Source organism: Triturus cristatus, chromosome 1_1 (assembly GCF_964204655.1).
Source record: "Triturus cristatus chromosome 1_1, aTriCri1.1, whole genome shotgun sequence".
Classification (NCBI taxonomy): Eukaryota; Metazoa; Chordata; class Amphibia; order Caudata; family Salamandridae; genus Triturus; species Triturus cristatus.
The window spans coordinates 293,273,631-293,297,605 of NC_140579.1; the positions used below are offsets into that span (position 1 = coordinate 293,273,631).

General features: G+C 51.4%; 1 protein-coding gene and 1 long non-coding RNA gene across 2 annotated transcripts in view; one reads left to right on the plus strand and one right to left on the minus strand.

Moving 5' to 3' along the window:
* Window positions 1–10,562, minus strand: part of YOD1 (YOD1 deubiquitinase) — a 76,376-nt gene extending 65,814 nt beyond the window's left edge. The window contains exon 1 of the mRNA XM_085628517.1: window positions 10,249–10,562. Within this exon, the coding sequence (XP_085484643.1) occupies window positions 10,249–10,456 (208 nt within the window). The 5' untranslated portion in view covers window positions 10,457–10,562. The remainder of the gene's footprint in view (window positions 1–10,248) is intronic.
* LOC146870141 (uncharacterized) overlaps window positions 9,830–23,975 on the plus strand; it is a 62,845-nt gene continuing 48,699 nt past the window's right edge. Inside the window, exons 1-2 of the long non-coding RNA XR_014969573.1 lie at window positions 9,830–9,902; window positions 13,390–13,495. This is a non-coding gene — a long non-coding RNA (uncharacterized LOC146870141). The remainder of the gene's footprint in view (window positions 9,903–13,389; window positions 13,496–23,975) is intronic.

The window sequence follows — 23,975 nt, forward strand, 5'->3', positions numbered from 1 at the left end:
CGTGCGGCAGTGTGCGGCGTGCAGCAGTGTGCGGCGTGCAGCAGTGTGCGGCGTGCAGCAGTGTTTCGTGTAGCAGTGTGAGGCGTGGAGCAGTGTGTGGCGTGCAGCAGTGTTTCGTGTAGCAGTGTGAGGCATGCAGCGCTGTGGCGTGCAGCGGCATGCAGCAGTGTGCGGCGTGCAGCCATGTGCGGCGTGCAGCATGCAGCAGTGAGTAATGCAGCAGTGTATGCCGTGCAGCAGTGTTTCGTGTAGCATTGTGCGGCGTGCAGCAGCAGTGTGTGGCGTGCAGCAGTGTGTGGCGTGCAGCAGTGTGCGGCGTGCAGCAGTGTGCGGCGTGCAGCAGTGTGCGGCGTGCAGCAGTGTGAGGCGTGCAGCAGTGTGAGGCGTGCAGCAGTGTGAGGCGTGCAGCAGTGTGTGGTGTGCAGTAGTGTGTGGCGTGCAGTAGTGTGCGGCGTGCAGCAGTGTTTCGTGTAGCAGTGTGAGGCATGCAGCACTGTGTGGCGTGCAGCAGCGTGCAGCAGTGTGCGGCGTGCAGCGGCATGCAGCAGTGAGTAATGCAGCAGTGAGTAATGCAGCAGTGTGTGGCATGCAGCAGTGTGCGGCATGCAGCAGTGTGTGGCGTGCGGTAGTGTGCGGCGTGAAGCTGTGTGTGGCGTGCAGCAGTGTGAGGCGTGCAGCAGTGAGCGGAGCAGTGTGAGGCGTGCAGCAGTGTGCGGCGTGCAGCATGCAGCAGTGAGTAATGCAGCAGTGTGCAGCAGTGTGTGGCATGCAGCAGTGTATCGTGTAGCATTGTGCGGCGTGCAGCAGTGTGCGGCGTGCAGCAGTGTGCGGCGTGCAGCAGTGTGCGGCGTGCAGCAGTGTGCGGCGGCGTGCAGCAGTGTGCGGCGGCGTGCAGCAGTGTGCGGCGTGCAGCAGTGTTTCGTGTAGCAGTGTGAGGCGTGGAGCAGTGTGTGGCGTGCAGCAGTGTTTCGTGTAGCAGTGTGAGGCATGCAGCGCTGTGGCGTGCAGCGGCGTGCAGCAGTGTGCGGCGTGCAGCAGTGTGCGGCGTGCAGCAGTGTGCGGCGTGCAGCATGCAGCAGTGAGTAATGCAGCAGTGTGTGCCGTGCAGCAGTGTTTCGTGTAGCATTGTGCGGCGTGCAGCAGTGTGGCGTGCAGCAGTGTGTGGCGTGCAGCAGTGTGCGGCGTGCAGCAGTGTGCGGCGTCATGCAGCAGTGTGTGGCGTCATGCAGCAGTGTGAGGCGTGCAGCAGTGTTTCGTGTAGCATTGTGCGGCGTGCAGCAGTGTGAGGCGTGCAGCAGTGTGTGGTGTGCAGCAGTGTGTGGCGTGCAGTAGTGTGCGGCGTGCAGCAGTGTTTCGTGTAGCAGTGTGAGGCATGCAGCACTGTGTGGCGTGCAGCAGCGTGCAGCAGTGTGCGGCGTGCAGCGGCATGCAGCAGTGAGTAATGCAGCAGTGAGTAATGCAGCAGTGTGTGGCGTGCAGCAGTGTGCGGCGTGCAGCAGTGTGCGGCATGCAGCAGTGAGTAATGCAGCAGTGTGTAGCAGTGTGCGGCGTGCAGCAGTGTTTCGTGTAGCATTGTGCGGCGTGCAGCATTGTGCGGCGTGCAGCACTGTGCGGCAAGCAGCGGCATGCAGCAGTGTGTGGCGTGCGGCAGTGTGCGGCGTGCAGCAGTGTGCGGCGTGCAGCAGTGTGCGGCGTGCAGCAGCGTTGCAGCAGTGTGCGGCGTGCAGCAGTGTGCGGCGTGCAGCATGCAGCAGTGAAGCAGTGTGTGGCGTGCAGCAGTGTGCGGCGCAGCAGTGTGCGGCGTGCAGCAGTGCGGCGTGCAGCAGTGTGCGCAGCAGTGTGCGGCGTGCAGCGTGCCGCAGTGAGTAATGCAGCAGTGTGCAGCAGTATGTGGCGTGCAGCAGTGTACGGCGTGCAGCAGTGTGCGGCGTGCAGCAGTGTGCGGCGTGCAGCAGTGTGCGGCGTGCAGCAGTGTGTGGCGTGCAGCAGTGTTTCATGTAGCATTGTGCGGCGTGCAGCAGTGTGTGGCGTGCAGCAGTGGGCGGCGTGCAGCAGTGGGCGGCGTGCAGCAGTGTCGTGCAGCATGCAGCAGTGAGTAATGCAGCAGTGTGTGGCGTGCAGCAGTGTGAAGCGTGCAACAGTGTGAAGCGTGCAACAGTGTGAAGCGTGCAACAGTGTGTGGCGTGCAGCAGTGTGCGGCGTGCAGCGGCATGCAGCAGTGTGTGGCATGCAGCAGTGTGCGGTGTGCAGCAGTGTGAGGCGTGCAGCAGTGTGAGGCGTGCAGCAGTGTGAGGCGTGCAGCGGTGTGCGGCGTGCAGCGGTGTGCGGCGTGCAGCGGTGTGCGGCGTGCAGCAGTGTGCAATGCAGCAGTGTGCGACGTGCAGCAGTGTGCGACGTGCAGCAGTGTGCGACGTGCAGCATGCAGCAGTGAGTAATGCAGCAGTGTGCGGCGTGCAGCAGTGTGCGGCATGCAGCAGTGTGTGGCGTGCAGCAGTGTGCAGCATGCAGCGGCATGCAGCAGTGTGTGGCGTGCGGCAGTGTGCGGCAGTGTGCAGCAGTGTGAAGCGTGCGGCAGTGTGCAGCGTGCGACAGTGTGAGGCGTGCAACAGTGTGAGGCGTGCAACAGTGTGAGGCGTGCAACAGTGTGCGGCGTGCAACAGTGTGCGGCGTGCAACAGTGTGAGGCGTGCAACAGTGTGAGGCGTGCAACAGTGTGAGGCGTGCAGCAGTGTGTAATGCAGCAGTGTGTGCAGCAGTGTGTGGCGTGCGGAAGTGTGCGGCGTGAAGCTGTGTGTGGCGTGCAGCAGTGTGAGGCGTGCAGCAGTGAGCGGAGCAGTGTGCGGCGTGCAGCAGTGTGCGGCGTGCAGCATGCAGCAGTGAGTAATGCAGCAGTGTGCAGCAGTGTGTGGCATGCAGCAGTGTATCGTGTAGCATTGTGCGGCGTGCAGCAGTGTGCGGCGTGCAGCAGTGTGCCGCGGCGTGCGGCAGTGTGCGGCGTGCAGCAGTGTGCGGCGTGCAGCAGTGTGCGGCGTGCAGCAGTGTTTCGTGTAGCAGTGTGAGGCATGCAGCGCTGTGGCGTGCAGCGGCGTGCAGCAGTGTGCGGCGTGCAGCAGTGTGCGGCGTGCAGCCGTGTGCGGCGTGCAGCATGCAGCGGTGAGTAATGCAGCAGTGTGTGCCGTGCAGCAGTGTTTCGTGTAGCATTGTGCGGCGTGCAGCAGTGTGGCGTGCAGCAGTGTGTGGCGTGCAGCAGTGTGCGGCGTCATGCAGCAGTGTGCGGCGTCATGCAGCAGTGTGTGGCGTCATGCAGCAGTGTGTGGCGTCATGCAGCAGTGTGTGGCGTGCAGCAGTGTTTCGTGTAGCATTGTGCGGCGTGCAGCAGTGTGAGGCGTGCAGCAGTGTGTGGTGTGCAGTAGTGTGTGGCGTGCAGTAGTGTGCAGCGTGCAGCAGTGTTTCGTGTAGCAGTGTGAGGCATGCAGCACTTTGTAGCGTGCAGCAGTGTGCGGCGTGCAGCGGCATGCAGCAGTGAGTAATGCAGCAGTGAGTAATGCAGCAGTGTGTGGCGTGCAGCAGTGTGCGGCGTGGAACAGTGTGTGCCGTGCAGCAGTGTGTGCCGTGCAGCAGTGTTTCGTGTAACATTGTGCGGCGTGCAGCAGTGTGTGGCGTGCAGCAGTGTGCGGCGTGCAGCAGCATGCAGCAGTGTGCGGCGTGAAGCAGTGTGTGGCGTGCAGCAGTGTGAGGCGTGCAGCACTGTGTGGCGTGCAACAGCATGCAGTACCTTATGCGGCGTGCAGCAGTGTGCGGCGTGCAGGTGTGCTGTGTGCAGCAGTGTCGTGCAGCATGCAGCAGTGAGTAATGCAGCAGTGTGCAGCAGTGTGTGGCATGCAGCAGTGTGCGCGTGCAGCAGTGTGTGCCATGCAGCAGTGTGTGCCGTGCAGCAGCGTGCGGCGTGCAGCAGTGTGCGGCGTGCAGCAGTGTGCGCAGCAGTGTGCGGCGTGCAGCAGTGTGTGGCGTGCAGCAGTGTTTCGTGTAGCAGTGTGAGGCATGCAGCACTGTGTGGCGTGCAGCGGCGTGCAGCAGTGTGCGGCATGCAGCAGTGTCGTGCAGCATGCAGCAGTGAGTAATGCAGCAGTGTGCAGCAGTGTGTGGCATGCAGCAGTGTGCGCGTGCAGCAGTGTGTGCCATGCAGCAGTGTGTGCCGTGCAGCAGCGTGCGGCGTGCAGCAGTGTGCGGCGTGCAGCAGTGTGCGGCGTGCAGCAGCGTGCAGCAGCGAGCGGGTGTGCTGCGTGCAGCAGTGTCGTGCAGCATACAGCAGTGAGTAATGCAGCAGTGTGCAGCAGTGCGTGGCGTGCAGCAGTGTGCGACATGCAGCAGTGTGCCGTGCAGCAGTGTGCGGCGTGCAGCAGTGTGTAATGCAGCAGTGTGTGCGGCGTGCAGCATGCAGCAGTGAGTAATGCAGCAGTGTGCAGCAGTGTGTGGCGTGCAGCAGTGTGCGGCGTGCAGCAGTGTTACATGTAGCATTGTGCGGCGTGCAGCAGTGTCATGTAGCATTGTGCGGCGTGCAGCAGTGTCATGTAGCATTGTGCGGCGTGCAGCAGTGTGAGGCGTGCAGCAGTGTGAGGCGTGCAGCAGTGTGAGGCGTGCAGCAGTGTGAGGCGTGCAGCAGTGTGAGGCGTGCAGCAGTGTGAGGCGTGCAGCAGTGAGGCATGCAGCACTGTGTGGCGTGCAGCGGCATGCAGCAGTGTGCAGTGTGCGGCGTGCAGCAGTGTGCAGCAGTGTGCAGCGTGCAGCAGTGTCAGGCATGCAGCAGTGTGTGGCGTGCAGCGGCGTGCGGCGTGCAGCAGTGAGTAATGCAGCAGTGTGCAGCAGTGTGTGGCATGCAGCCGTGTGCTGCGTGCAGCAGTGTGTGGCGTGTAGCAGTGTGTGCCGTGCAGCAGTGTGTGCCGTGCAGCAGTGTTTCGTGTAGCATTGTGTGGCGTGCAGCAGTGCGCGGCATGCAGCGGTGTCGTGCAGCATGCAGCAGTGAGTAATGCAGCAGTGTGCAGCAGTGTGTGGCGTGCAGCAGTGTGTGGCGTGCAGCAGTGTGTGGCGTGCAGCAGTGTTTCGTGCAGCATCGTGCGGCGTGCAGCATCGTGCGGCGTGCAGCAGTGTGCGGCGTGCAGCAGTGTTTCGTGTAGCAGTGTGCGGCGTGCAGCAGTGTGCGGCGTGCAGCAGTGAGTAATGCAGCAGTGTGCAGCAGTGTGTGGTGTGCAGCAGTGTGTGGCGTGCAGCAGTGTGCGGCGTGCAGCAGTGTGCGGCGTGCAGCAGTGTTCCGTGCAGCATTGTGCGGCGTGCAGCAGTGTGTGGCGTGCAGCAGTGTGTGGCGTGCAGCAGTGTGCGGCATGCAGCGGCATGCAGCAGTGTGCGGCGTGCGGCAGTGTGCGGCTTGTGGCAGTGTGCGGCTTGCGGCAGTGTGCCGCGTGCGGCAGTGTGCCGCGTGCAGCAGTGTTTTGTGTAGCAGTGTGAGGCATGCAGCACTGTGGCGTGAAGTGGCGTGCAGCAGTGTGCGGCGTGCAGCAGTGTGCGGCGTGCAGCAGTGTGCGGCGTGCAGCAGTGAGTAATGCAGCAGTGTGTGCCGTGCAGCAGTGTTTCGTGTAGCATTGTGCAGCGTGCAGCAGTGTGTGGTGTGCAGCAGTGTGTGGTGTGCAGCAGTGTGTGGCGTGCAGCAGTGTGCGGCGTGCAGCAGCATGCAGCAGTGTGTGGCGGGCAGCAGTGTGAGGCGTGCAGGAGTGTTTCGTGTAGCATTGTGCGGCGTGCAGCACTGTATGGCGTGCAGTAGTGTGCGGCGTGCAGCAGTGTTTCGTGTAGCAGTGTGAGGCATGCAGCACTGTGTGGCGTGCAGAAGTGTGCGGCGTGCAGCAGTGTCGTGCTGCATGCAGCAGTGAGTAATGCAGCAGTGTGCAGCAGTGTGCGGCGTGCAGCAGTGTGTGCCGTGCAGCAGTGTGTCGTGCAGCAGTGTTTCATGTAACCTTGTGCGGCGTGCAGCAGTGTGCGGCGTGCAGCAGTGTGCGGCGTGCAGCAGCGTGCAGCAGTGTGTGGCGTGCAGCAGTGTGTGGCGTGCAGCAGTGAGGCGTGCAGCAGTGAGGCGTGCAGCAGTGAGGCGTGCAGCAGTGAGGCGTGCAGCAGTGAGGCGTGCAGCAGTGAGGCGTGCAGCACTGTGGCGTGCAGCGGCGTGCAGCACTGTGTGCGGCGTGCAGCAGTGTGCGGCGTGCAGGTGTGCTGCGTGCAGCAGTGGCGTGCAGCATGCAGCAGTGAGTTATGCAGCAGTGTGCAGCAGTGTGTGGCGTGCAGCAGTGTGCGGCGTGCAGCAGTGTGCGGCGTGCAGCAGTGTGCGCAGCAGTGTGCGGCGTGCAGCAGTGTGCGGCGTGCAGCATGCAGCAGTGAGTAATGCAGCAGTGTGCAGCAGTGTGTGGCGTGCAGCAGTGTGTGGAGTGCAGCAGTGTGTGGAGTGCAGCAGTGTGCGGCGTGCAGCAGTGTGAGGCCTGCAGCAGTGTGAGGCCTGCAGCAGTGTGGGGCGTGTAGCTGTGTGTAATGCAGCAGTGTGTAATGCAGCAGTGTGTAATGCAGCAGTGTGCGGCGTGCAGCAGTGTGCGGCGTGCAGCAGTGTGCGGCGTGCAGCAGTGTGTGGTGTGCAGCAGTGTGCGGCGTGCAGCAGTGTTTCGTGTAGCAGTGTGAGGCATGCAGCACTGTGTGGCGTGCAGCGGCGTGCAGCAGTGTGCGGCATGCAGCAGTCATGCAGCATGCAGCAGTGAGTAATGCAGCAGTGTGCAGCAGTGTGTGGCGTGCAGCAGTGTGCGCGTGCAGCAGTGTGTGCCGTGAAGCAGTGTTTCGTGTAGCATTGTGCGGCGTGCAGCAGTGTGTGGCGTGCAGCAGTGTCTGGCGTGCAGCAGTGTGGGGTGTGCAGCAGTGTGCGGCGTGCAGCAGCGTGCGACAGTGTGTGGTGTGCAGCAGCGTGAGGCGTGCAGCAGCGTGAGGCGTGCAGCAGTGTGAGGCGTGCAGCAGTGTGAGGCGTGCAGCAGTGTGAGGCGTGCAGCAGTGTTTTGTGTAGCATTGTGCGGCGTGCAGCGGTGTGCAGCAGCGTGCGGCGTGCAGCAGCGTGCGGCAGTGTGCGGCGTGCAGCAGCGTGCGGCGTGCAGCAGTGTCGTGCGGCATGCAGCAGTGAGTAATGCAGCAGTGTGCAGCAGTGTGTGGCGTGCAGCAGTGTGCGGCGTGCACCAGTGTGTGCCGTGCAGCAGTGTGTGCCGTGCAGCAGTGTTTCGTGTAGCATCGTGCGGCAGTGTGTGGCGTGCAGCAGTGTGCGGCGTGCAGCAGTGTGCGACGTGCAGCAGTGTGCGACGTGCAGCAGTTTTTCGTGTAGCAGTGTGTGGCGTGCAGCAGTGTGTGGCGTGCAGCAGTGTGCGGCGTGCAGCAGTGTGCGGCGTGCAGGAGTGTTTCGTGTAGCAGTGTGAGGCATGCAGCACTGTGTGGCGTGCAGCGGCGTGCAGCAGTGTGCGGCGTGCAGCAGTGTGCGGCGTGCAGCAGTGTGCGGCGTGCAGCAGTGAGTAATGCAGCAGTGTGCAGCAGTGTGAGGCATGCAGCACTGTGTGGCGTGCAGTGGCGTGCAGCAGTGTGCGGCGTGCAGCAGTGTGCGGCGTGCAGCAGTGAGTAATACAGCAGTGTGCAGCAGTGTGTGGCGTGCAGCAGTGTGTGGCGTGCAGCAGTGTGCGGCGTGCAGCAGTATGCGGCGTGCAGGAGTGTTTCGTGTACCAGTGTGAGGCATGCAGCACTGTGTGGCGTGCAGCGGCGTGCAGCAGTGTGCGGCGTGCAGCAGTGTGCGGCGTGCAGCAGTGTGCGGCGTGCAGCAGTGAGTAATGCAGCAGTGTGCAGCAGTGTGAGGCATGCAGCACTGTGTGGCGTGCAGCGGCGTGCAGCAGTGTGCGGCGTGCAGCAGTGTGCGGCGTGCAGCAGTGAGTAATGCAGCAGTGTGTGGCGTGCAGCAGTGTGCGGCGTGCAGCAGTGTGCGGCGTGCAGCAGTGTTTCGTGTAGCATTGTGCGGCGTGCAGCAGTGTGTAGCGTGCAGCAGTGTGCGGCGTGCAGCAGTGTGCGGCGTGCAGCAGCGTGCGGCGTGCAGCAGCGTGCGGCAGTGTGTGGTATGCAGCAGTGTGTGGCGTGCAGCAGTGTGTGGCGTGCAGCAGTGTGTAATGCGGCAGTGTGCGGCGTGCAGCAGTGTGCGGCGTGCAGCAGTGTTTCGTGCAGCAGTGTGAGGCGTGCAGCAGTGTGAGGCGTGCAGCAGTGTGAGGCGTGCAGCAGTGTGAGGCGTGCAGCAGTGTGTGGCGTGCAGCGATGTGCAGCAGTGTGTCGCGTGCAGCAGTGTGTCGCGTGCAGTGTCATGTAGCAGTGTACGGCGTGCAGCAGTGCCGTGTAGCAGTGTTGTGCAGCATGCAGCAGTGAGTAATGCAGCAGTGTGCAGCAGTGTGTGGCGTGCAGCAGTGTGCGGCGTGCAGCAGGGTGTGCCGTGCAGCAGTGTGTGGGCGTGCAGCAGTGTTTTGTGTAGCATTGTGCGGCGTGCAGCAGTGTGTGGCGTGCAGCAGTGTGCGGCTTGCAGCAGTGTGCGGCGTGCACCAGTGTGTGCCGTGCAGCAGTGTGTGGGCGTGTAGCATTGTGCGGCGTGCAGAAGTGTGTGGCGTGCAGCAGTGTGCGGCGTGCAGCAGTGTGCGGCGTGCAGCAGTGTGCGGCGTGCAGCAGTGTGCGGCGTGCAGCAGTGTGTGGCGTGCGGTATTGTGCGAAGTGCAGCAGTGTGTGGCGTGGTTTGTAAACAACAAGAAAAGCGGACATCAAAGGAAGGGTGGGAGGGAACAAGTATATGGGGTGTGAGTTATAACGAAAGTTAATTGTTGTAAGAGGGGATGCAGGAAGTGAGGCCGAGCGCGCACTGGCGAAAGCAGTCTGCTGCTTTCAAGTCCGATGCCAGATGCCAGCTTCGCGCTTGAATGCCTCACATGCACGGGCCATAAACCGCATTCCTAAGGTCTTGTGCCCCTTACTAAATCTCTCTGAATGCGTGAGGCGGCGCACGCGCAGGAAGTAGCTGGTGGCAAATGGAATGCGCGTGGTTGTGCGCGTTACCGCCACCCGATCCGCCTGGGAAGCCTTTGGGAGCATTTTCTGAAGCCCCTACATAAGTCTCGCTCAGCGATCGCTTACGCGATAGCCTACGCGATAGCCAGGCGAGACCTAAAAACATGGAGCATTGTCCTATATTGCCGGTACTCTGGGAGGCCTGACGTGAGTATGCAAAAGGAACTTCATGCTGAACTGCACTTTTCCCAAGAAGAACGTTTCCGCAGTTGCAGTCCTCAAAATTGTACCCAGAACATTTTTGGGCAGCTTGCTCCACACCATGCGATATCAAGTGAGTGACAGTTTTCCTGACTGACCAACTTTGATTTTAGTGTACAAAATATAGGTAATCTGATTAATGTGGGTACTAAACATATAATCCTTGAAATAGAAGTATATTTTTGAATGTTGTAGTCAGGCTACACGTAAGTTAATGGAGTGGCAACATTGGGCTATTTTGGGCTACTTTCCCCGCTGCTTTTGGGCTTGAAAGTTGTGAAAAAAATATGGCAACACTGAGTCAGAGTGGCGATGCAGGGGCTCTAGAAGGGGTGAAAAACCAACACAGCCTCGTTAGCAAGTAAATGGTCTTTTAAAGACCTGTGAAGTACTCGGGGGAGGGGCGGCTGTGTGTGTGACCTGGAAGCTGTTTCAGCCCGGGTTGCCACACAGGGGTGGGGTTATGCACTGCCAGCAAATTGCCAGGCCAGTGCACAACACTTGCATCACCCTCTATCTGCCTGCCATTGCGCTCCATGATTCTGAAAGGTAAGAAAAACACGTGCATTTGCGTTTCAAGTGTCCGATCCTGCAGCAGCACTCTTCCAAAGCCCATACATGACAGTAACCCGATTCAAGGCCCCATTCTCCCGATTTTTTTTTTTTTTTTTTTTTAATCTCCCACTTTGCTCTTCTGAAATGTTGGCATGTATGTAGCGGTACCATCCCCAAAAGATACTGTGCACTTGTTCTCTGCCACCGTATATACAGTTAGTCTAGCAACAAAGCAGCAAGCCGCCCCTCACAATCACCAACCCGATTCTACCCTTGCCCTCTGTAACCACCATCCGCAGACCGTGGCCTCACTCTACAAGATCTTCTCCCCATCTCTCACCGCTCTGGATCCGCAGCCCCCCTAGGCTGGCCTCGCCGTCGCTCAGCTCCAAGCTCCGGGGAGGAAAGCCCAGCAGGATGCGCTGGCGCTCGGCAGGTACTCCAGTGAGGGCTCGGACCCTCTCTTGCAGTTCCTTAACCGAAGAGGCGGCGCTCAGGCCCTGCAGCGGTGCCGTGCCCTGACGGGACTTGCACCGAAGCCGCAGCATTCTTCGAGCTGGGGAACTGAAACACAGAGCCAGCGGACTAGAACCACAGCAACAAGATGGCAACTTGCCGGCCAGCTGCTGGGAAACCTCGCGAGGAATCGTGAAAACATTTACTCAGCGACGCCATGGTAATGTGATTGCGTCACCAGAATGGTGCCTCGGTGTGTCAAAAAAATAAAAGTAGGACTAAACTGTTCGATGTGTTGTTTGCACACTGGCAATGGCCAACGAGCACGCCAAACCCAGCAAGTACGACTGCACGCTCCTTATTTGTGCCTTGACTGTGAGGGGTGACCTTTCGTGTTCAGTCCTGGTGTCGACTAATTAATGTCCCGGTTTTGGGGAGAGGGTCGTTGAGCGTGCCCGCAATAGGTTTCTATGTGTGACATTTTCATAATTTCAGTGTGTGAGTGACATTTCAACTAGGGTGACCATCTGATGGCTGCAAATACGGGACAGTGAGTGTAAAAATGCAGGACAAAGGGTCAAAATTCTGGACAAAAATTCAGGACAGAAGGTCAGAATTCAGTACAACTTCGGGACAAAAGGTACATTTTACAGACACACCAGAGGAGGTCGTGCAGTATTACATAAGTAAATAGACAACCAACACAAGCACAAGTCAAAATAAGGTTATATTAGGTTGAGAGAACCTTGCACTGCATCTGTTGTGTGCCTGAACGAAACTTAAATACCTGGCGTTTGCATACTGGATGCACCTGGGTAACATGCGCCAAAATTAAACCTCCACTGTAATGTCGCGATACTGACGTGACACGCACAGGCGTGCGCGCCAGGTCACGTGTTTTCTGAAGCCCTAATAAATGTGACGTCATGCGTGCACGTAGGCAGAACGGCCACGGCAGCAGTGACGGAGTGACCGACAACAAGTGTCCCGAGTGTTCTTTGACACGTGCAGTAGTCAGGGTGCTAAGGGCCCCACAGCGGTAGTACCCCAAGAACACCACACTCCACCCACTCCAGAGCTTGGCTGCTGGTGAGGTGACAGGAGCCTCTAAACAAAAGCTGTTTGCCATGCCCTGGCTCTGGCAGGAGGAGGCCCAGCAAATGCTGATACTGGCCCATCCTCATTCTGTATGTGATAATTAGGCCGACATACAGAATGATAATGGGCCGATAGCAGCCTGTGCAAGGTAGGGAGGGGCTGTGGCAGGCCACTGATCACAGCAGGAGCGGAAGCTGGCCCCTGCAGTGAGAGTACAGGATTTTCAGGCTGCTTGCAGGGGGCAGCTCGCACTAAAGTCCGAAATCATGGACAAAAGGAGTCCGTGAAATAATTCTTCACGGACAACGGACAAGAGGCGCAAATTACGGGCAGTCCGTGAAATGTATGATCGGTTGGTCAACCTAATTTCAACAACTATGACCAGTGGGGCTTCCCCACTAAGGCGGTGGAACATCGCCCCACTGCTCTTAGAGCAGTGAAAAAGGGAAAAATAAAATGATAACAATGTTATCATTTTATTTTTTGCTCCTGCGCAGGGGCGTAACACAGGCCCCCGCAGCCCCCGCAGTGCAGGGGGGCCCCAAGCTGCAGGGGGCCCCCTTAGCACTAACTTGTACTCTGTGGCTGCTCGGAGTTCTTCAGCTAGTGACACTTCCTGAACGTAAAGTGCGCAGTGCATGAACATAGTGATGAAAGTCCGAGAGATGACATACTGGCCTCAGCATAGTTGTCATGGTCTGTCACAGGCTGGACAGAAAAAAGGCAAAATGGTGTGGAGTTTCTTCCGCTGAATTACTGGAGGGGCACATAGAACTGCAATCCTGCACGCTCCATGTTATACAGAGACTGCTGCAAAATGCCTCTCTGCCCTCTGTAATAATAGCCTCTCAGTCCCCCTGCCGTTTAACTCCTCTGTCTTCGTTACTGTTCTGCACAAAAGCTGGCAAGTGCTCAAAACTTTCATGGCACTGTGTGTCACCGGAAACACCAAACTCTCTCTTCTCACCACCTTCTGCATTTCTGTGCAGTCCTTGCATGTTTGCAACGCCTGTGATACCCAGAGATGTCCGGTGACTGAATTTAAACACCGCGTCATATTTTTTGTCTTAAGTTACTCCAGTAACATTCTAGTTAAATTGCTGATCCTTTTAAATTAAACCTGGTCATTGTTTTAAATTTAAAGGTGTTGTTGGATGGACAATTTATTTTACAAGGATGCTAGAGTATTTAAATGTTTTGGAAGGTAAAAACGTAAGAAAATATGCTTATCAAATCCCTAGCCCACGTAATTATTACAATTTTTCACGTTTCCTTTGTGTAAGTCAAAACAGTACATAAATATCAATAAATCATATGCGAAGTCTCTCTTCTCCGTTCTTTATTTCAAATGGAACATCACAGTCACAGCCAGTCACAGCCCTGTCTGTGACTGTGATGTTCCATTTGAAATAAAGAACGGAGAAGAGATACTTCGCATATGATTTATTGATATTTATGTACAGTTTTGACTTACACAAAGGAAACGTGAAAAATTGTAATAATTACGTGTGCTGGGGATTTGATAGATATTTATGTTGAGCTCTTGCTCTCCCTTGTAGAGTTGGTGGTTTCTCTACACCTTACAGCACCGTCATAGAAGTGATCAACAGAAAAATGTATGTGGATTTTCCTTGAAGCGCCAATATACCTATGACCCATACCACACAATTTTGATTAAGAAAATATGCTGCAGGTGAAAAGTACACACTGCAAAGACTTTGTCATGTGTTTCCCAAACAAACATGACACCCTCGTGGTTAACATTTTCACTGCACCAGTCTCACTTTCAACGAAATGATTACTGCACAAAGCATAACAGAACGTGTATTATTTGTAAAGCGCACGTTCACCGCGAAGGATATATTGGCGCTGAATAACAGATGTTTAATGTTAACTAACTCGAAGGTACTTATTTTTTCGACCTCAGAAGGATGACTAGCTGACTGGACCTGCCGGGATTTGAACATGTGACAGTGAAGGCATTAGTCCACTAAGCCACCAGACCCAACTGAACACGCGTAGAAACATCTTTAGTGAGTAAACCGTTCGTATCTCATGCGGAAAAAAGCACTCTTCCGCTGTTTGTGTGCTCTTGGTGTAAATCAGTGAGGTGGGGGGGGTGCAACTGGATGGGGATTTAGATTACCGGACATCATCTGCAGTGTCCACACCCATAAAATATGGGCTGGCGTAGCTGTTCATGGAGAGGTGAGGGGTACTTAAAGGAAAGAATGCTGGGGTGATGTCAGAGATACCTTAGGTACAGGTGGAAAGAGGACACTTGTCTCAACGGTAAATAATCTTGAAGCTGGTCAAATCTATCTAAACATTGAGGTATCTTGTGAGTTGAGTGCACCCCTAGAAGATGTGTAGCTCCGGAGACAAACCAACATTTATAACTCAACTCAAGTAGGCCGGACCCCTGGAAGGGGCCATGATGTTCCAAACCTCCAAAATTTGACACCGCGAAGAGCCTTATTCGAAGTTGTACAGTTACAACGAATGAAAAAACAACCTCATATAAGTGCCACATGCAGTGCTTAATTTGTGTCGGTGTTTTCCGGTGCTGAGCGCAAGCCCTTATTTGTAAACACTGGCACAGACTTCTGAAAAACCACCACGTCGAGGCGCAGTGTGCGTATTTTCAAGCAACGTTCATTAGTGGAGCATAAAACTATTTAATATATATATATATATATTTTTTTAATTATAAAACTTCAACTGTAAGCTACATTTTGAAGTGACAATTTTTTTACAAACTAAGCACTCGCACATGTGCAAGTTACTGGATGTCTTTTTCCATCAACAGTTCAGAATAAGGTGTGTAAATTATTTTTGCACACACTAATTACTCATAGCACAAAGCTGCAGGAGCAAGTTCGTCCAGGTAGGAAGTGGGGGAACTGGATCTGCGTAAATTAAAAAGGAGTAGGAATCGGTTCATCCTGTGATCACTCTGTGAACAGAAGGGCAGAAACCTCAAACTAGTTCATGTGCGCCAATGCCAATGGTAACAAACGTCATGTTATCAAATCACACTTTTTGTTGTTACAGTGCAGAAAGAAACAAAAGAAAGTTAAAACCACACAGATAACCAGCCCAGCAACAACCCAGCGTCATTTCCCTTCTCCCTGCCATAGCACAGCATTGATAATGTATGCACCAACACGCTGCTTACATCACTTCCTGTCACTAACCACATGCCAAGGTGCAACTGAAAGACGCTATCTGCTTGTGTTCATTTAAATGCCCACTAGACAATACATCTCAGTCAAATTTGATCATCTTTCTCATCTTATGAAAAACAGGTTTAATCCTCAATCCTTTACCTTATTTGTGTTTTACGATCCACCGTCACTAACTCACTTCTCGTAACCATCTACCCACCCTGCCAAAGTCATTGCACAATAAGCTGCACACACCCCAGTCAATGGTCCTCAAACACAACATGGAAACACTTCCCACATAGCATCAAAACAAATACAACACTCTTCCAACCACACACCCTACACAAAGTGTAGCTTGCTACTCATGTAGGCAAGAGCTTCAGTGCTCCATATAGGGGTAGTAAGCCCTCTATAAATATAACAATACAATACATTCAAGACAGCTCCAGCCCCTTATCGCCTGTCTTTTTGGCTCTGTCCCTTTAGCTCCTGCCTCCTTGCAGCCGTACATTTAGATCATCCCTTCTTTCATCTATACCTTTAACTCCTGCATTATTGGCTCTTATTGTCCTCATCCAACTTTTGAGTGATTACCTCCTAATCCTATCCCTTTTGCTATTTCCTCTTTTGTATCTTTCCCTTGAGTACTCACCTTCTTGCATCCATTCCTTGATTTTACAAAATATGCTTGATTTTTGTATATTGCTGGACTGGTGATAGTTTTATTTTACACTTTGAAAGTATTTGCACATTTTCCTTTGCTTTACCAACTGTAGTTGTATAGATTATGTCATTAGATACTTGCTGATATGGTTTCTTTTTATGCTACATGCTGTGTTATTTATGCTTTTGCTTTCTCTTGTCTGTAAAACGTGGTCCTTAAATCTTGCAATTAGCATTGTTTACACTACAGAAATGATAAATTCAAACAAACATCTGCAACTATGTTCTGAAGCATCCAAGTAGTTTTCATCATCAGTTTCCTTTACCTGCCTGTTTTTGTCCTTTTTACTAATAAAGACGTGATGGTAGAAATTAAAAGTGCTTCCCCAGGTCACGTTATTATCATGCACTCCCTTGACAGTCGCAAGTGTGTGGCATGCAGATAATTCACTAGTTTATCTCTCTTGGGACTGGCAGGATACTGAGTTATATCTTGTGTACTCCTCATGTATACTGTCAGTCGAGTCTGTGAAATTGCAGGTTTGGGTTTGTCTTTCAAAGTGTCAAGTTATTGTCTATCAATGTAAATTCTAATTCAGACCCTAAATAGTTCTTTGTATTCAGCAATAGGCAGTTCCTTAGCGAATAGGACCACCCCATGGCATTGTTCTGATTGTCTCAGTTAAATAATCTGCTCTTGACAATAATGTTACAAATGGTGTAGTTTATATATTAAGAGTGCTTCCCACTTTCTTATGAAAACTTTGAACGAAAGGCATTTCATTAAATGTTGGCAGTTTCAAATAAAAATATACCAGATTTTTGGGTGGTGGGGAAAAGAGGTATGTGGTGAGCTGGGCTGCTGGGAGGGGGCCCCCCACCATGTACTTTGCAGGGGGGCCCCCTCAAGTTTCGTTACGCCACTGCTCCTGCGGGTCTGGTGCGGGGCGGGCCGAAGCTGGTGGGGCAGTGGTTTGGGCACACTTAAGTGTAATTGACTCCTTGAATTGCCGTCTTGTCCCAGTGTAATGAAGTTCGGGATTCAGAAAGATAAGTAGAAGAACTTTATTTCTTTGAAGCACAGTCACCCACGACGGCAGCGACTGGATGACAGCGTTCCCAGCAGCAATTAACATGGTCAGTTAGGATCACCGCCGACCGCTTGCTGCAGCACAGGCCAAACAATTCGAATTTAAATGCAAACAATATTAAAACACACAGTGTGAGTCACACCACCACATCTCGCGTTACGCCACATCATCTTCCCCCTTAAACAAACAAAAAAATAGAGGAGAAAGAAAAGTCAATGGGAAGGAATATCAGAACATCACATAATCCTTGTATCTGCTGGGCATTTTGGACTCCTGAGTCCTGGTACATATATTACTGTTTGCATTAGCAACTATCCTGACAGATGGCATGGACACATCACTACCAATTGCTGACTGTACCCAGTGTGTCCAATCCAAATCTGTGACATTAAATTTCTCTCATTGATAATCTCAACTTGCTGATGTGATAGGATCACAAGGCTCCTCACATTCCACCACCTTTTATTTTCCAACATATTGGATCCCCTGCTAATTCTCAGTATGTTGGTGGGAGAGGAAAAAACTGACTCACCCTTAATCACCATAACTGGTTTCTTGATTAAGACATAATCACCAACCGTGGGAACATTGTTACACTCTGCATTGTGTCTGCCAATTTGAGACATTTTGAGCTGTTTCCGCTCGACACGCGAAATTACTTTTTGTTTGACCACTAAACTGAAATCAGTATCTTTGATTTAAAGTTGCTCCTTCAACCATGTAGGAAATAAAGAGGAATGAGCACCTCTCCCTCTCAACAACATGAATGGAGTGACTCCCATAGTGCAATGCGGTGTCGCATTATTTTCCCAAACTTTCTGCTTGATGTTGAAATTGGCTGCTATGGCTGTTTGCACACCTTCCTTGATCACATTGTTCCCTTTCTCTACCAAACCATTGGAACACAGGGAATAGAGGGCAACACACAAATGCTTAACATCATGCTTGTCCAAAAATTCATTGATTTCCTTAGACACAAAATGTGAACCATTGTCTGTAACCTGAGACGTAGGTGACCCTTCTATGATAAAGACTTGTTCTAAGAAGTTAATCGCTGCAACAGTAGATCAGGAGCTAACAAAAGAAAAATACAGCCATTTGGAAAAGTAGTCAACTAATAAAATGGTGTATCTCATGTCTGCTGGCAAAGACAGATATGGACTTGAAAAGTCAAGCCCTACTTTATCCCAAGGAGAGCTAAGCAGTGGAACATGATGTAGGTTTTGTTCAATTTCCAATGCTTGTCAGACATTAGTCACTCAGGGCATTTATCCACTGTGAGTTTCACTTTGTAATCTAAAGCAAACCACCAATAATGTTCTTTAATGTGCATGCACGTTTTAGTAGAACACAAATGCCCTCAGTGCGTTCTGGCAATGATGGAAGGACGCATATTAGTAGGAGGAATGTGAAGATCACCTCTCAAGATCAATCCATTAACCACAGAGAGTTCACGTGCAACTTGTGCAAATGTTCTTAAGTCACCCTGTAGACATCTTATAGCAGGCCATCCTTTCACTATATAATCTCCAACTTGACTTAGAGTCCCGTCTTCTTGAGACGCTTTCACCCATTTATCAGCGGTGAACAAGACATAATCATTGTGTCAAGCATGGGTGGTATCAACAACAGTGACACATTCAATTTAATCATCTCCATACTCATCTTCAAAATCTGATACAGGCATTCGAGACAAGCAATCAGCTCTAAAATTACTACCACCTGACACATGCCTGATGATGAAGGTGTATTCATGCAATTTGGAAACAAGCATGGTCAACCTAGCTGATAAATTGTTGTGAACCCCCCCTGAAAAAATAGAAACTAATGGCTTGTGATCCGTGTGTAATTCAAAACACCTACCCCATACATACATCTTGAATTTTTGAACTGCCCATATGCAGACAAGTGCTTTGCGCTCAATGGCACTGTACTGCTTTTCAAAGGTTCTACGCGATCTGGACGCAAATACAATGGTTTGTTCTTTACCCCCAACTTATGGCTCAGTACAGCACCCAATCCCCTCAAACTCGCATCATCTGTGATGATTGAAGTGCATTTTTCTATGAATGCAGACATCGCCGGAGCCTCTACAATCAATTCTTTTACTTTCTCAAAAGCAACTTGAACCTCCTCAGACCAGATAAGCTTCAGACCTTTTCTTAACAACAACCTGAGGGGCTCTACTGCTTGAGCATAGTCTGAAACAAAATGTACATAGTATTCAGTGAGTCCTAAAAAGGAACAAATCACATCGCGATCTGTAGGAGCTCTTGCCTCCTTAACAGCCCTCACCAAAGAGAGTTTAGATATAATTCCAGACTCAGTTATGGTATGTCCTAAATATTTTAATTCTGTAGTGGGAAATTTGCACTTTTCTATTCTGACAGTCATGCCTCTTTGCAATAAGATGGACAGCACATTGTCAAGAATTTTGTTGTGCTCCTCACATGAACTAGCATAGATTAGTATGTCGTCTTGATACGCTTGAACATCTTTTATGTCCGCAAATCAAACATCTATCAATTTTTGGAAGATGCTGGCGGCTGATGCCAACCCGAATGGTAATCTTAAATATTTGTAAGCTGCAAAGGGAGTGACAAAAGCCATCAGGTCTTGGGAGGCTTCATTTAGTGCCACTTGATGGCAGGCCAATCTCAGATTAATGATAGAAAACCATTTTGCACCACCCAGGTTAGTCAACATTACTTGTATCCTGGGCAAAGGATGGCAATCTACAACAATATTGGCATTAAGTGTTCTCAAGTCTGCACAGAGTCTAATCTCACTTGTCTTTTTTCGTGCGACCACGACCAGAGCAACTCATTGAGAAGATTCTACAGGCACTATAATTCCTTGTGCACAAATAATTTTTAACGCTTGCTTAAGTTCTTCCCTGACAGATAAGGGAACCTGACATACCTTGTGAACAAATGGTTTGGCATCAGATTTCAGTTTGATGTGATGCACAAAACCTTTAACCGCACCAACTTGTTCACAAAAAAACTCCTTCATACTTATGAAGTATTTCTTCAGTGGGTTCCTCAATGCTGCATATCAATTTGTCAGGTATGTCACCAGCAACTACTGGATTGGATGAACCAGGAACCAGATAAAGTCCAATTTGGGCCAAATCTTTCCATCCAATTATATTTTTAACTTTAATGGCTTCATATATTTTAGTGAGAGCTTCCCTACAAAGTCACTGAACCTTTCCCGTGAAGAAACCTACCATACCAATGTGTTTCTCACCAAAGGCCTTGGGATTTATGTCAGGTGGGGAAAGGAGTTTATCCTTACCCCAATTGTCATAAAACGTGTAATAATAGTAATTGGTGAACCACATTGTTTACGGATTCTGCACATGAGTCAATGTCAACATCAATGTTACTCATGCGCACATGTGGCTTGTTACTCTTGTACACCATGTGAAAATGGGCAATTTTCTTGCATGACACTGCAAAGTTTGCCCAGAGCAGGACAACCGAGGAAGTTACTAATATGATTCTTAGAATCACAGCGATAGCAGTACGATGAACTCTTCCTGGCATTTCCTCTCTGTGGAAAGTGCTTCCCTCTGCTAACTACTGCACACCAGGTATTATCATTATAGTCAGGAACAGTACTTGAAACTAAATTCACTGAAGTAGTAGGGTTTAAAACTCTTGAAGAAATCAATGATCTTTCACCAAGGGTGGGGTTACGACAACTTTATTGATTTTTTTTAGCATATCTGAAAATGAACTGGTCAAGAATGAATGTATCCACATTGGGAGCAAATTCACATGTGGGAGCCAACATTCTCAGGACTGCTAAATATTTCTCATCTCCTTCTTCAGATAATTGCTTGCATTTGACAAAGTTGTGTCTTTCCAAAATGATACTGGGTTCCTCAGTAAATTGTTTGTGTAACCCTTCAGCAGCCTTTAAATATAGGTTCCAAGTATCGTCACCAGATTGGGCTTGACGTCTTACTATAGGTGGCATAAATTTGCTGCGCTGCCAAACCTAAATTGCCATACTATAGTGCAAATTTTCTTTCAGGTTGATAACTGCTGGCATTAATGGCTACCAGGTGATTTTCAAATAAATAGAACCAATGTGCACAATTTATGGAAGGTTTCCCTGGTTGAGCCAAAAATGGTGTTGACTGTGTAAGTTGCTGTGGTGTGGCCAAGATAATTTAGATCAATACATGCAAATCAACATTATAATATTATAGAATGAATAAGCTAGTAAAGGCTCTTTGAAGAAATAACAAATGTACCACTCACCACAAATGCCAAAATATGAAGAAAGGTAGAGATATCCAGGAGTCTAGTGTTGAAAATGTCAGAGTCACATGTAGCAGAGAAGCATTGTCCAGTACAAATGTAAATAAATAAGAGTTAGATCACAAAACATATGAAGTGGTGGCTGAATCAGCAAAATTGGCCCAATCCAAGATAGCCACTGCATATGATGTCACTGGGACCTCTAGCGTATGTAGTGTTGCTAGGCAACCCAAAACCTCACCTCAGAGGGGCTGCGGGATAGCTGGTGCATGATGACAGCCTGGGCGGGGCGGTCCAGTAAATCCGTAACGAAGGTGTGTGAGGAAACCACCTGGATGGAGGAAGTTTGTCAGAGAGACAGCGAGGCGGAGAAAAATGTCAGAAAATATAGGAAAGGCAGGTGCCGAGAGGTGTTAGTGGGTGACTGAGAATCGTCACCAAATGTAATAAAGTTCTGGATTCAGAAAGGTGAGTATAAGAACTTTATTTCTTTCAGCCACAGTCACCCACTACCGCAGCGACCGGACGACAGTGATCCCAGCAACAACTGACATGGTCAGTTAGGATCACTGCTGACCACGTGCTGCCGCACGGGCCAAACAATGACAACTTTAAATGTAAACAATATTAAAACACGAGGTGTGACTTGGGCCATCAAGTGCGGAAGCGCGAGGCAAGCCGTGAGACACACCACCATACCTTACATTACACCACACCCGGCCAAACATGCAATGCCACTTTGCATATTCCCCACCAGGCTGTGATGTGTAGCCTGGTGGGGAATATGCTCAGGCTCCCGGCCCCCATCTGAGCCCCGATCCATGGCACTCAGACCAATTACAACGCTGCATTGCAGCATTGTGACTAGCTCAGGGCAACCTGTGTGCACAGGTGCTTCCTGCAGCTTCTTCTGGACTGGAGTCAGGAAGAGAAGCAAAGCAGAGACGGAGGAGAGGCAGCGGAAAAGGTAAGTGAATTTGTATTCAATATTTGCATGAAAACTCCTGGAGTACTCTAGGAGAAGCAGAAAGGGGGATGCATACAGTGGCCCACAATTTTATTTTTTAAGGTCCCACCTAGGTTGTGCTCTTTGAGACATGCTCTTAGAGACATGTGGTATTCCAGTCTAAGGGCTTTTAAACACACCCAGAACTTTCCATTGGTTCTTTACTCTGCTTTTACAAATTCCTTTTCTTTAATTGGTCAATAGCATACATTTGTCCCACCTTTGGGCTCATTTGTTCCGCCCTGAAGACTGCCCCTGCTGCATGGATCCTTTCACTATTGGCCATATGTTTTGCTTCAGTACACTACTTTGTCTTTCTGCTCTCTTCTGGCCCCTGCTTCCAATTCACTTATCTCCCGTACCCTTCGAAGAGCAACGCCCCTCGCAGCTTGTTTTTATTCTGAACAGCTGCTCTTCACTCTCTCTTGGGCTGCAGCTGCCTCCTCCTCCCTCCTGCATGTTTTTTTTATTTGCTCAATATTCTGGAGAGGTGTGGTGCAGCGGCCAGGGCAGCTGACATCGGAGCACAGGGCTCACGGTTCGATCCCTGGCTCCGGCGGCAGCTCAGCTCAGCACCATGTGACTCTGGGCAATAGCTCACTTAATTTCCACGACTGCCCCCAGTGCCTTGAGACCCGTAAGGGTGAGTAGTTCGTGCTTTACAAATACGGATTTACATTTACATTTTATTTCCTTCATCAGCTGAGTACAAAATTGCCCTCCTCCGAAATAATTCTGTTGCTTCTAGCATCCTTGTTCCTGCTTTCTATAATACACTCTGGGAGCGATCTATATCTTTCGTTTGTGGGCCAATCGTTAGGAATGAATTGTAAAATGGATTGGCAGCTGAGCAGATTAATAGATTATTTATGGATATACTTTAAGAACAGCATTAAATCTTGTCTACTACAACACAGAATGTGCATGTAGCTGCTGTGCAAATGCCTACCCAATACATTATTACCTGTCCTGGACAAACACATACATGCCAACATTTTAGAAGTGGAATAGATTTTAGTGAAATAATCGGGGGATGTATTTCTCCCATTGACATATAACGAGGCCTGAATCAGGTCTGTTGCATTGTATGGAACTTAAAAGCGTGCTGTTGCAGGATCGGATATCAGAAATGCAAATATATGTTTTTTCCCCCTTACGTGTCAGGAGTACAGCAGAAGCGCTATGCTATGCAGAAAGTGCATGACAAATATGCTGTGAATTGGCCTGCTGGAGCGGGTTACTGGCAGTGAATACTACAAGTCATACTAGACCAGTCACAGTCAGCTGAAGCTCGCAGAGGAATTGGGTTTCTGCATGCAGGAATCAAGAGCCCGGAGACTATCCTTGAAATCGGTAGTCTCCCACCTGAATTGGGAGGGTTGGCATGTACGCAACCACTAACCAGCATGTTTTGTGTTTAGGACTTACTACTAGATTAGTTGCTGCGTTATACACTTTTATAATCTGTGGATAGATGAAAAACTGAATCAACCACTCCACAATAGAACACGTGACTTGCAAAATGCAGAATACATATTGCTGAGCCTTAAGCCACACTTAGGGGTCTATTAGGATGGCGGATGGATGGCCGCCCCGATCGAAACCTGGAAAACCGCCGGTCACATTAGCATGGCAGTGATGACCGCGGCGGTGAGAAGTTCTGCCTGCCACTTTTCCGCCGGTAGCAGTCCGCACGCTTGCCTGGCGGGCGGAGCTGGACCGCTAAAATGGGGCCGGTGCAGAGCCAGGCACCGCCGGCATGATTATGATGCCGGCGGTAGCCAGCCTTTCCGCTGCGGTGGAACCGCCATGGAAAGGCATGCAGAGAATGTCTCCCGGGGGCCCATTGCGGGCCCCCAATGTGTTGGGGGGGTGGGTGCAATGATGTCCCTGTACCAGGTGGCAGGCACTGTGCAGTGCCTGTCACGCAGTGCATGGATGTGCAGGACATGCTCCTTTTGACATCGCGGCCGTGCTGCTGGCAGCAGCAACCGCCGCAATGTTAAAGGCCGCGATCATTCCGCCGCAGTCGGATTTCGACTGCTGAGCATACTAATTGAACCGGCTGTTATGCCGCGGTCCTGGCGGGCAGTCTTTTCCCGCTCCCATGGCGGTCGGGGTGATTTTCCGACGCCATCCTAATGACCCCCTAAGCGAAGAAGCCTTGTGTTGTTGCCAAACATGACTCAAGGTCGCTGAGTCACTAGATCACAGGGTCTTTTCAAGTAGACATTGTCTGATTTGAAAACAAGATGGCCAGACATGAAGCAGTGACCAGACATTGCAAGAATGAAAGGGTCGCAGGAAAGGCC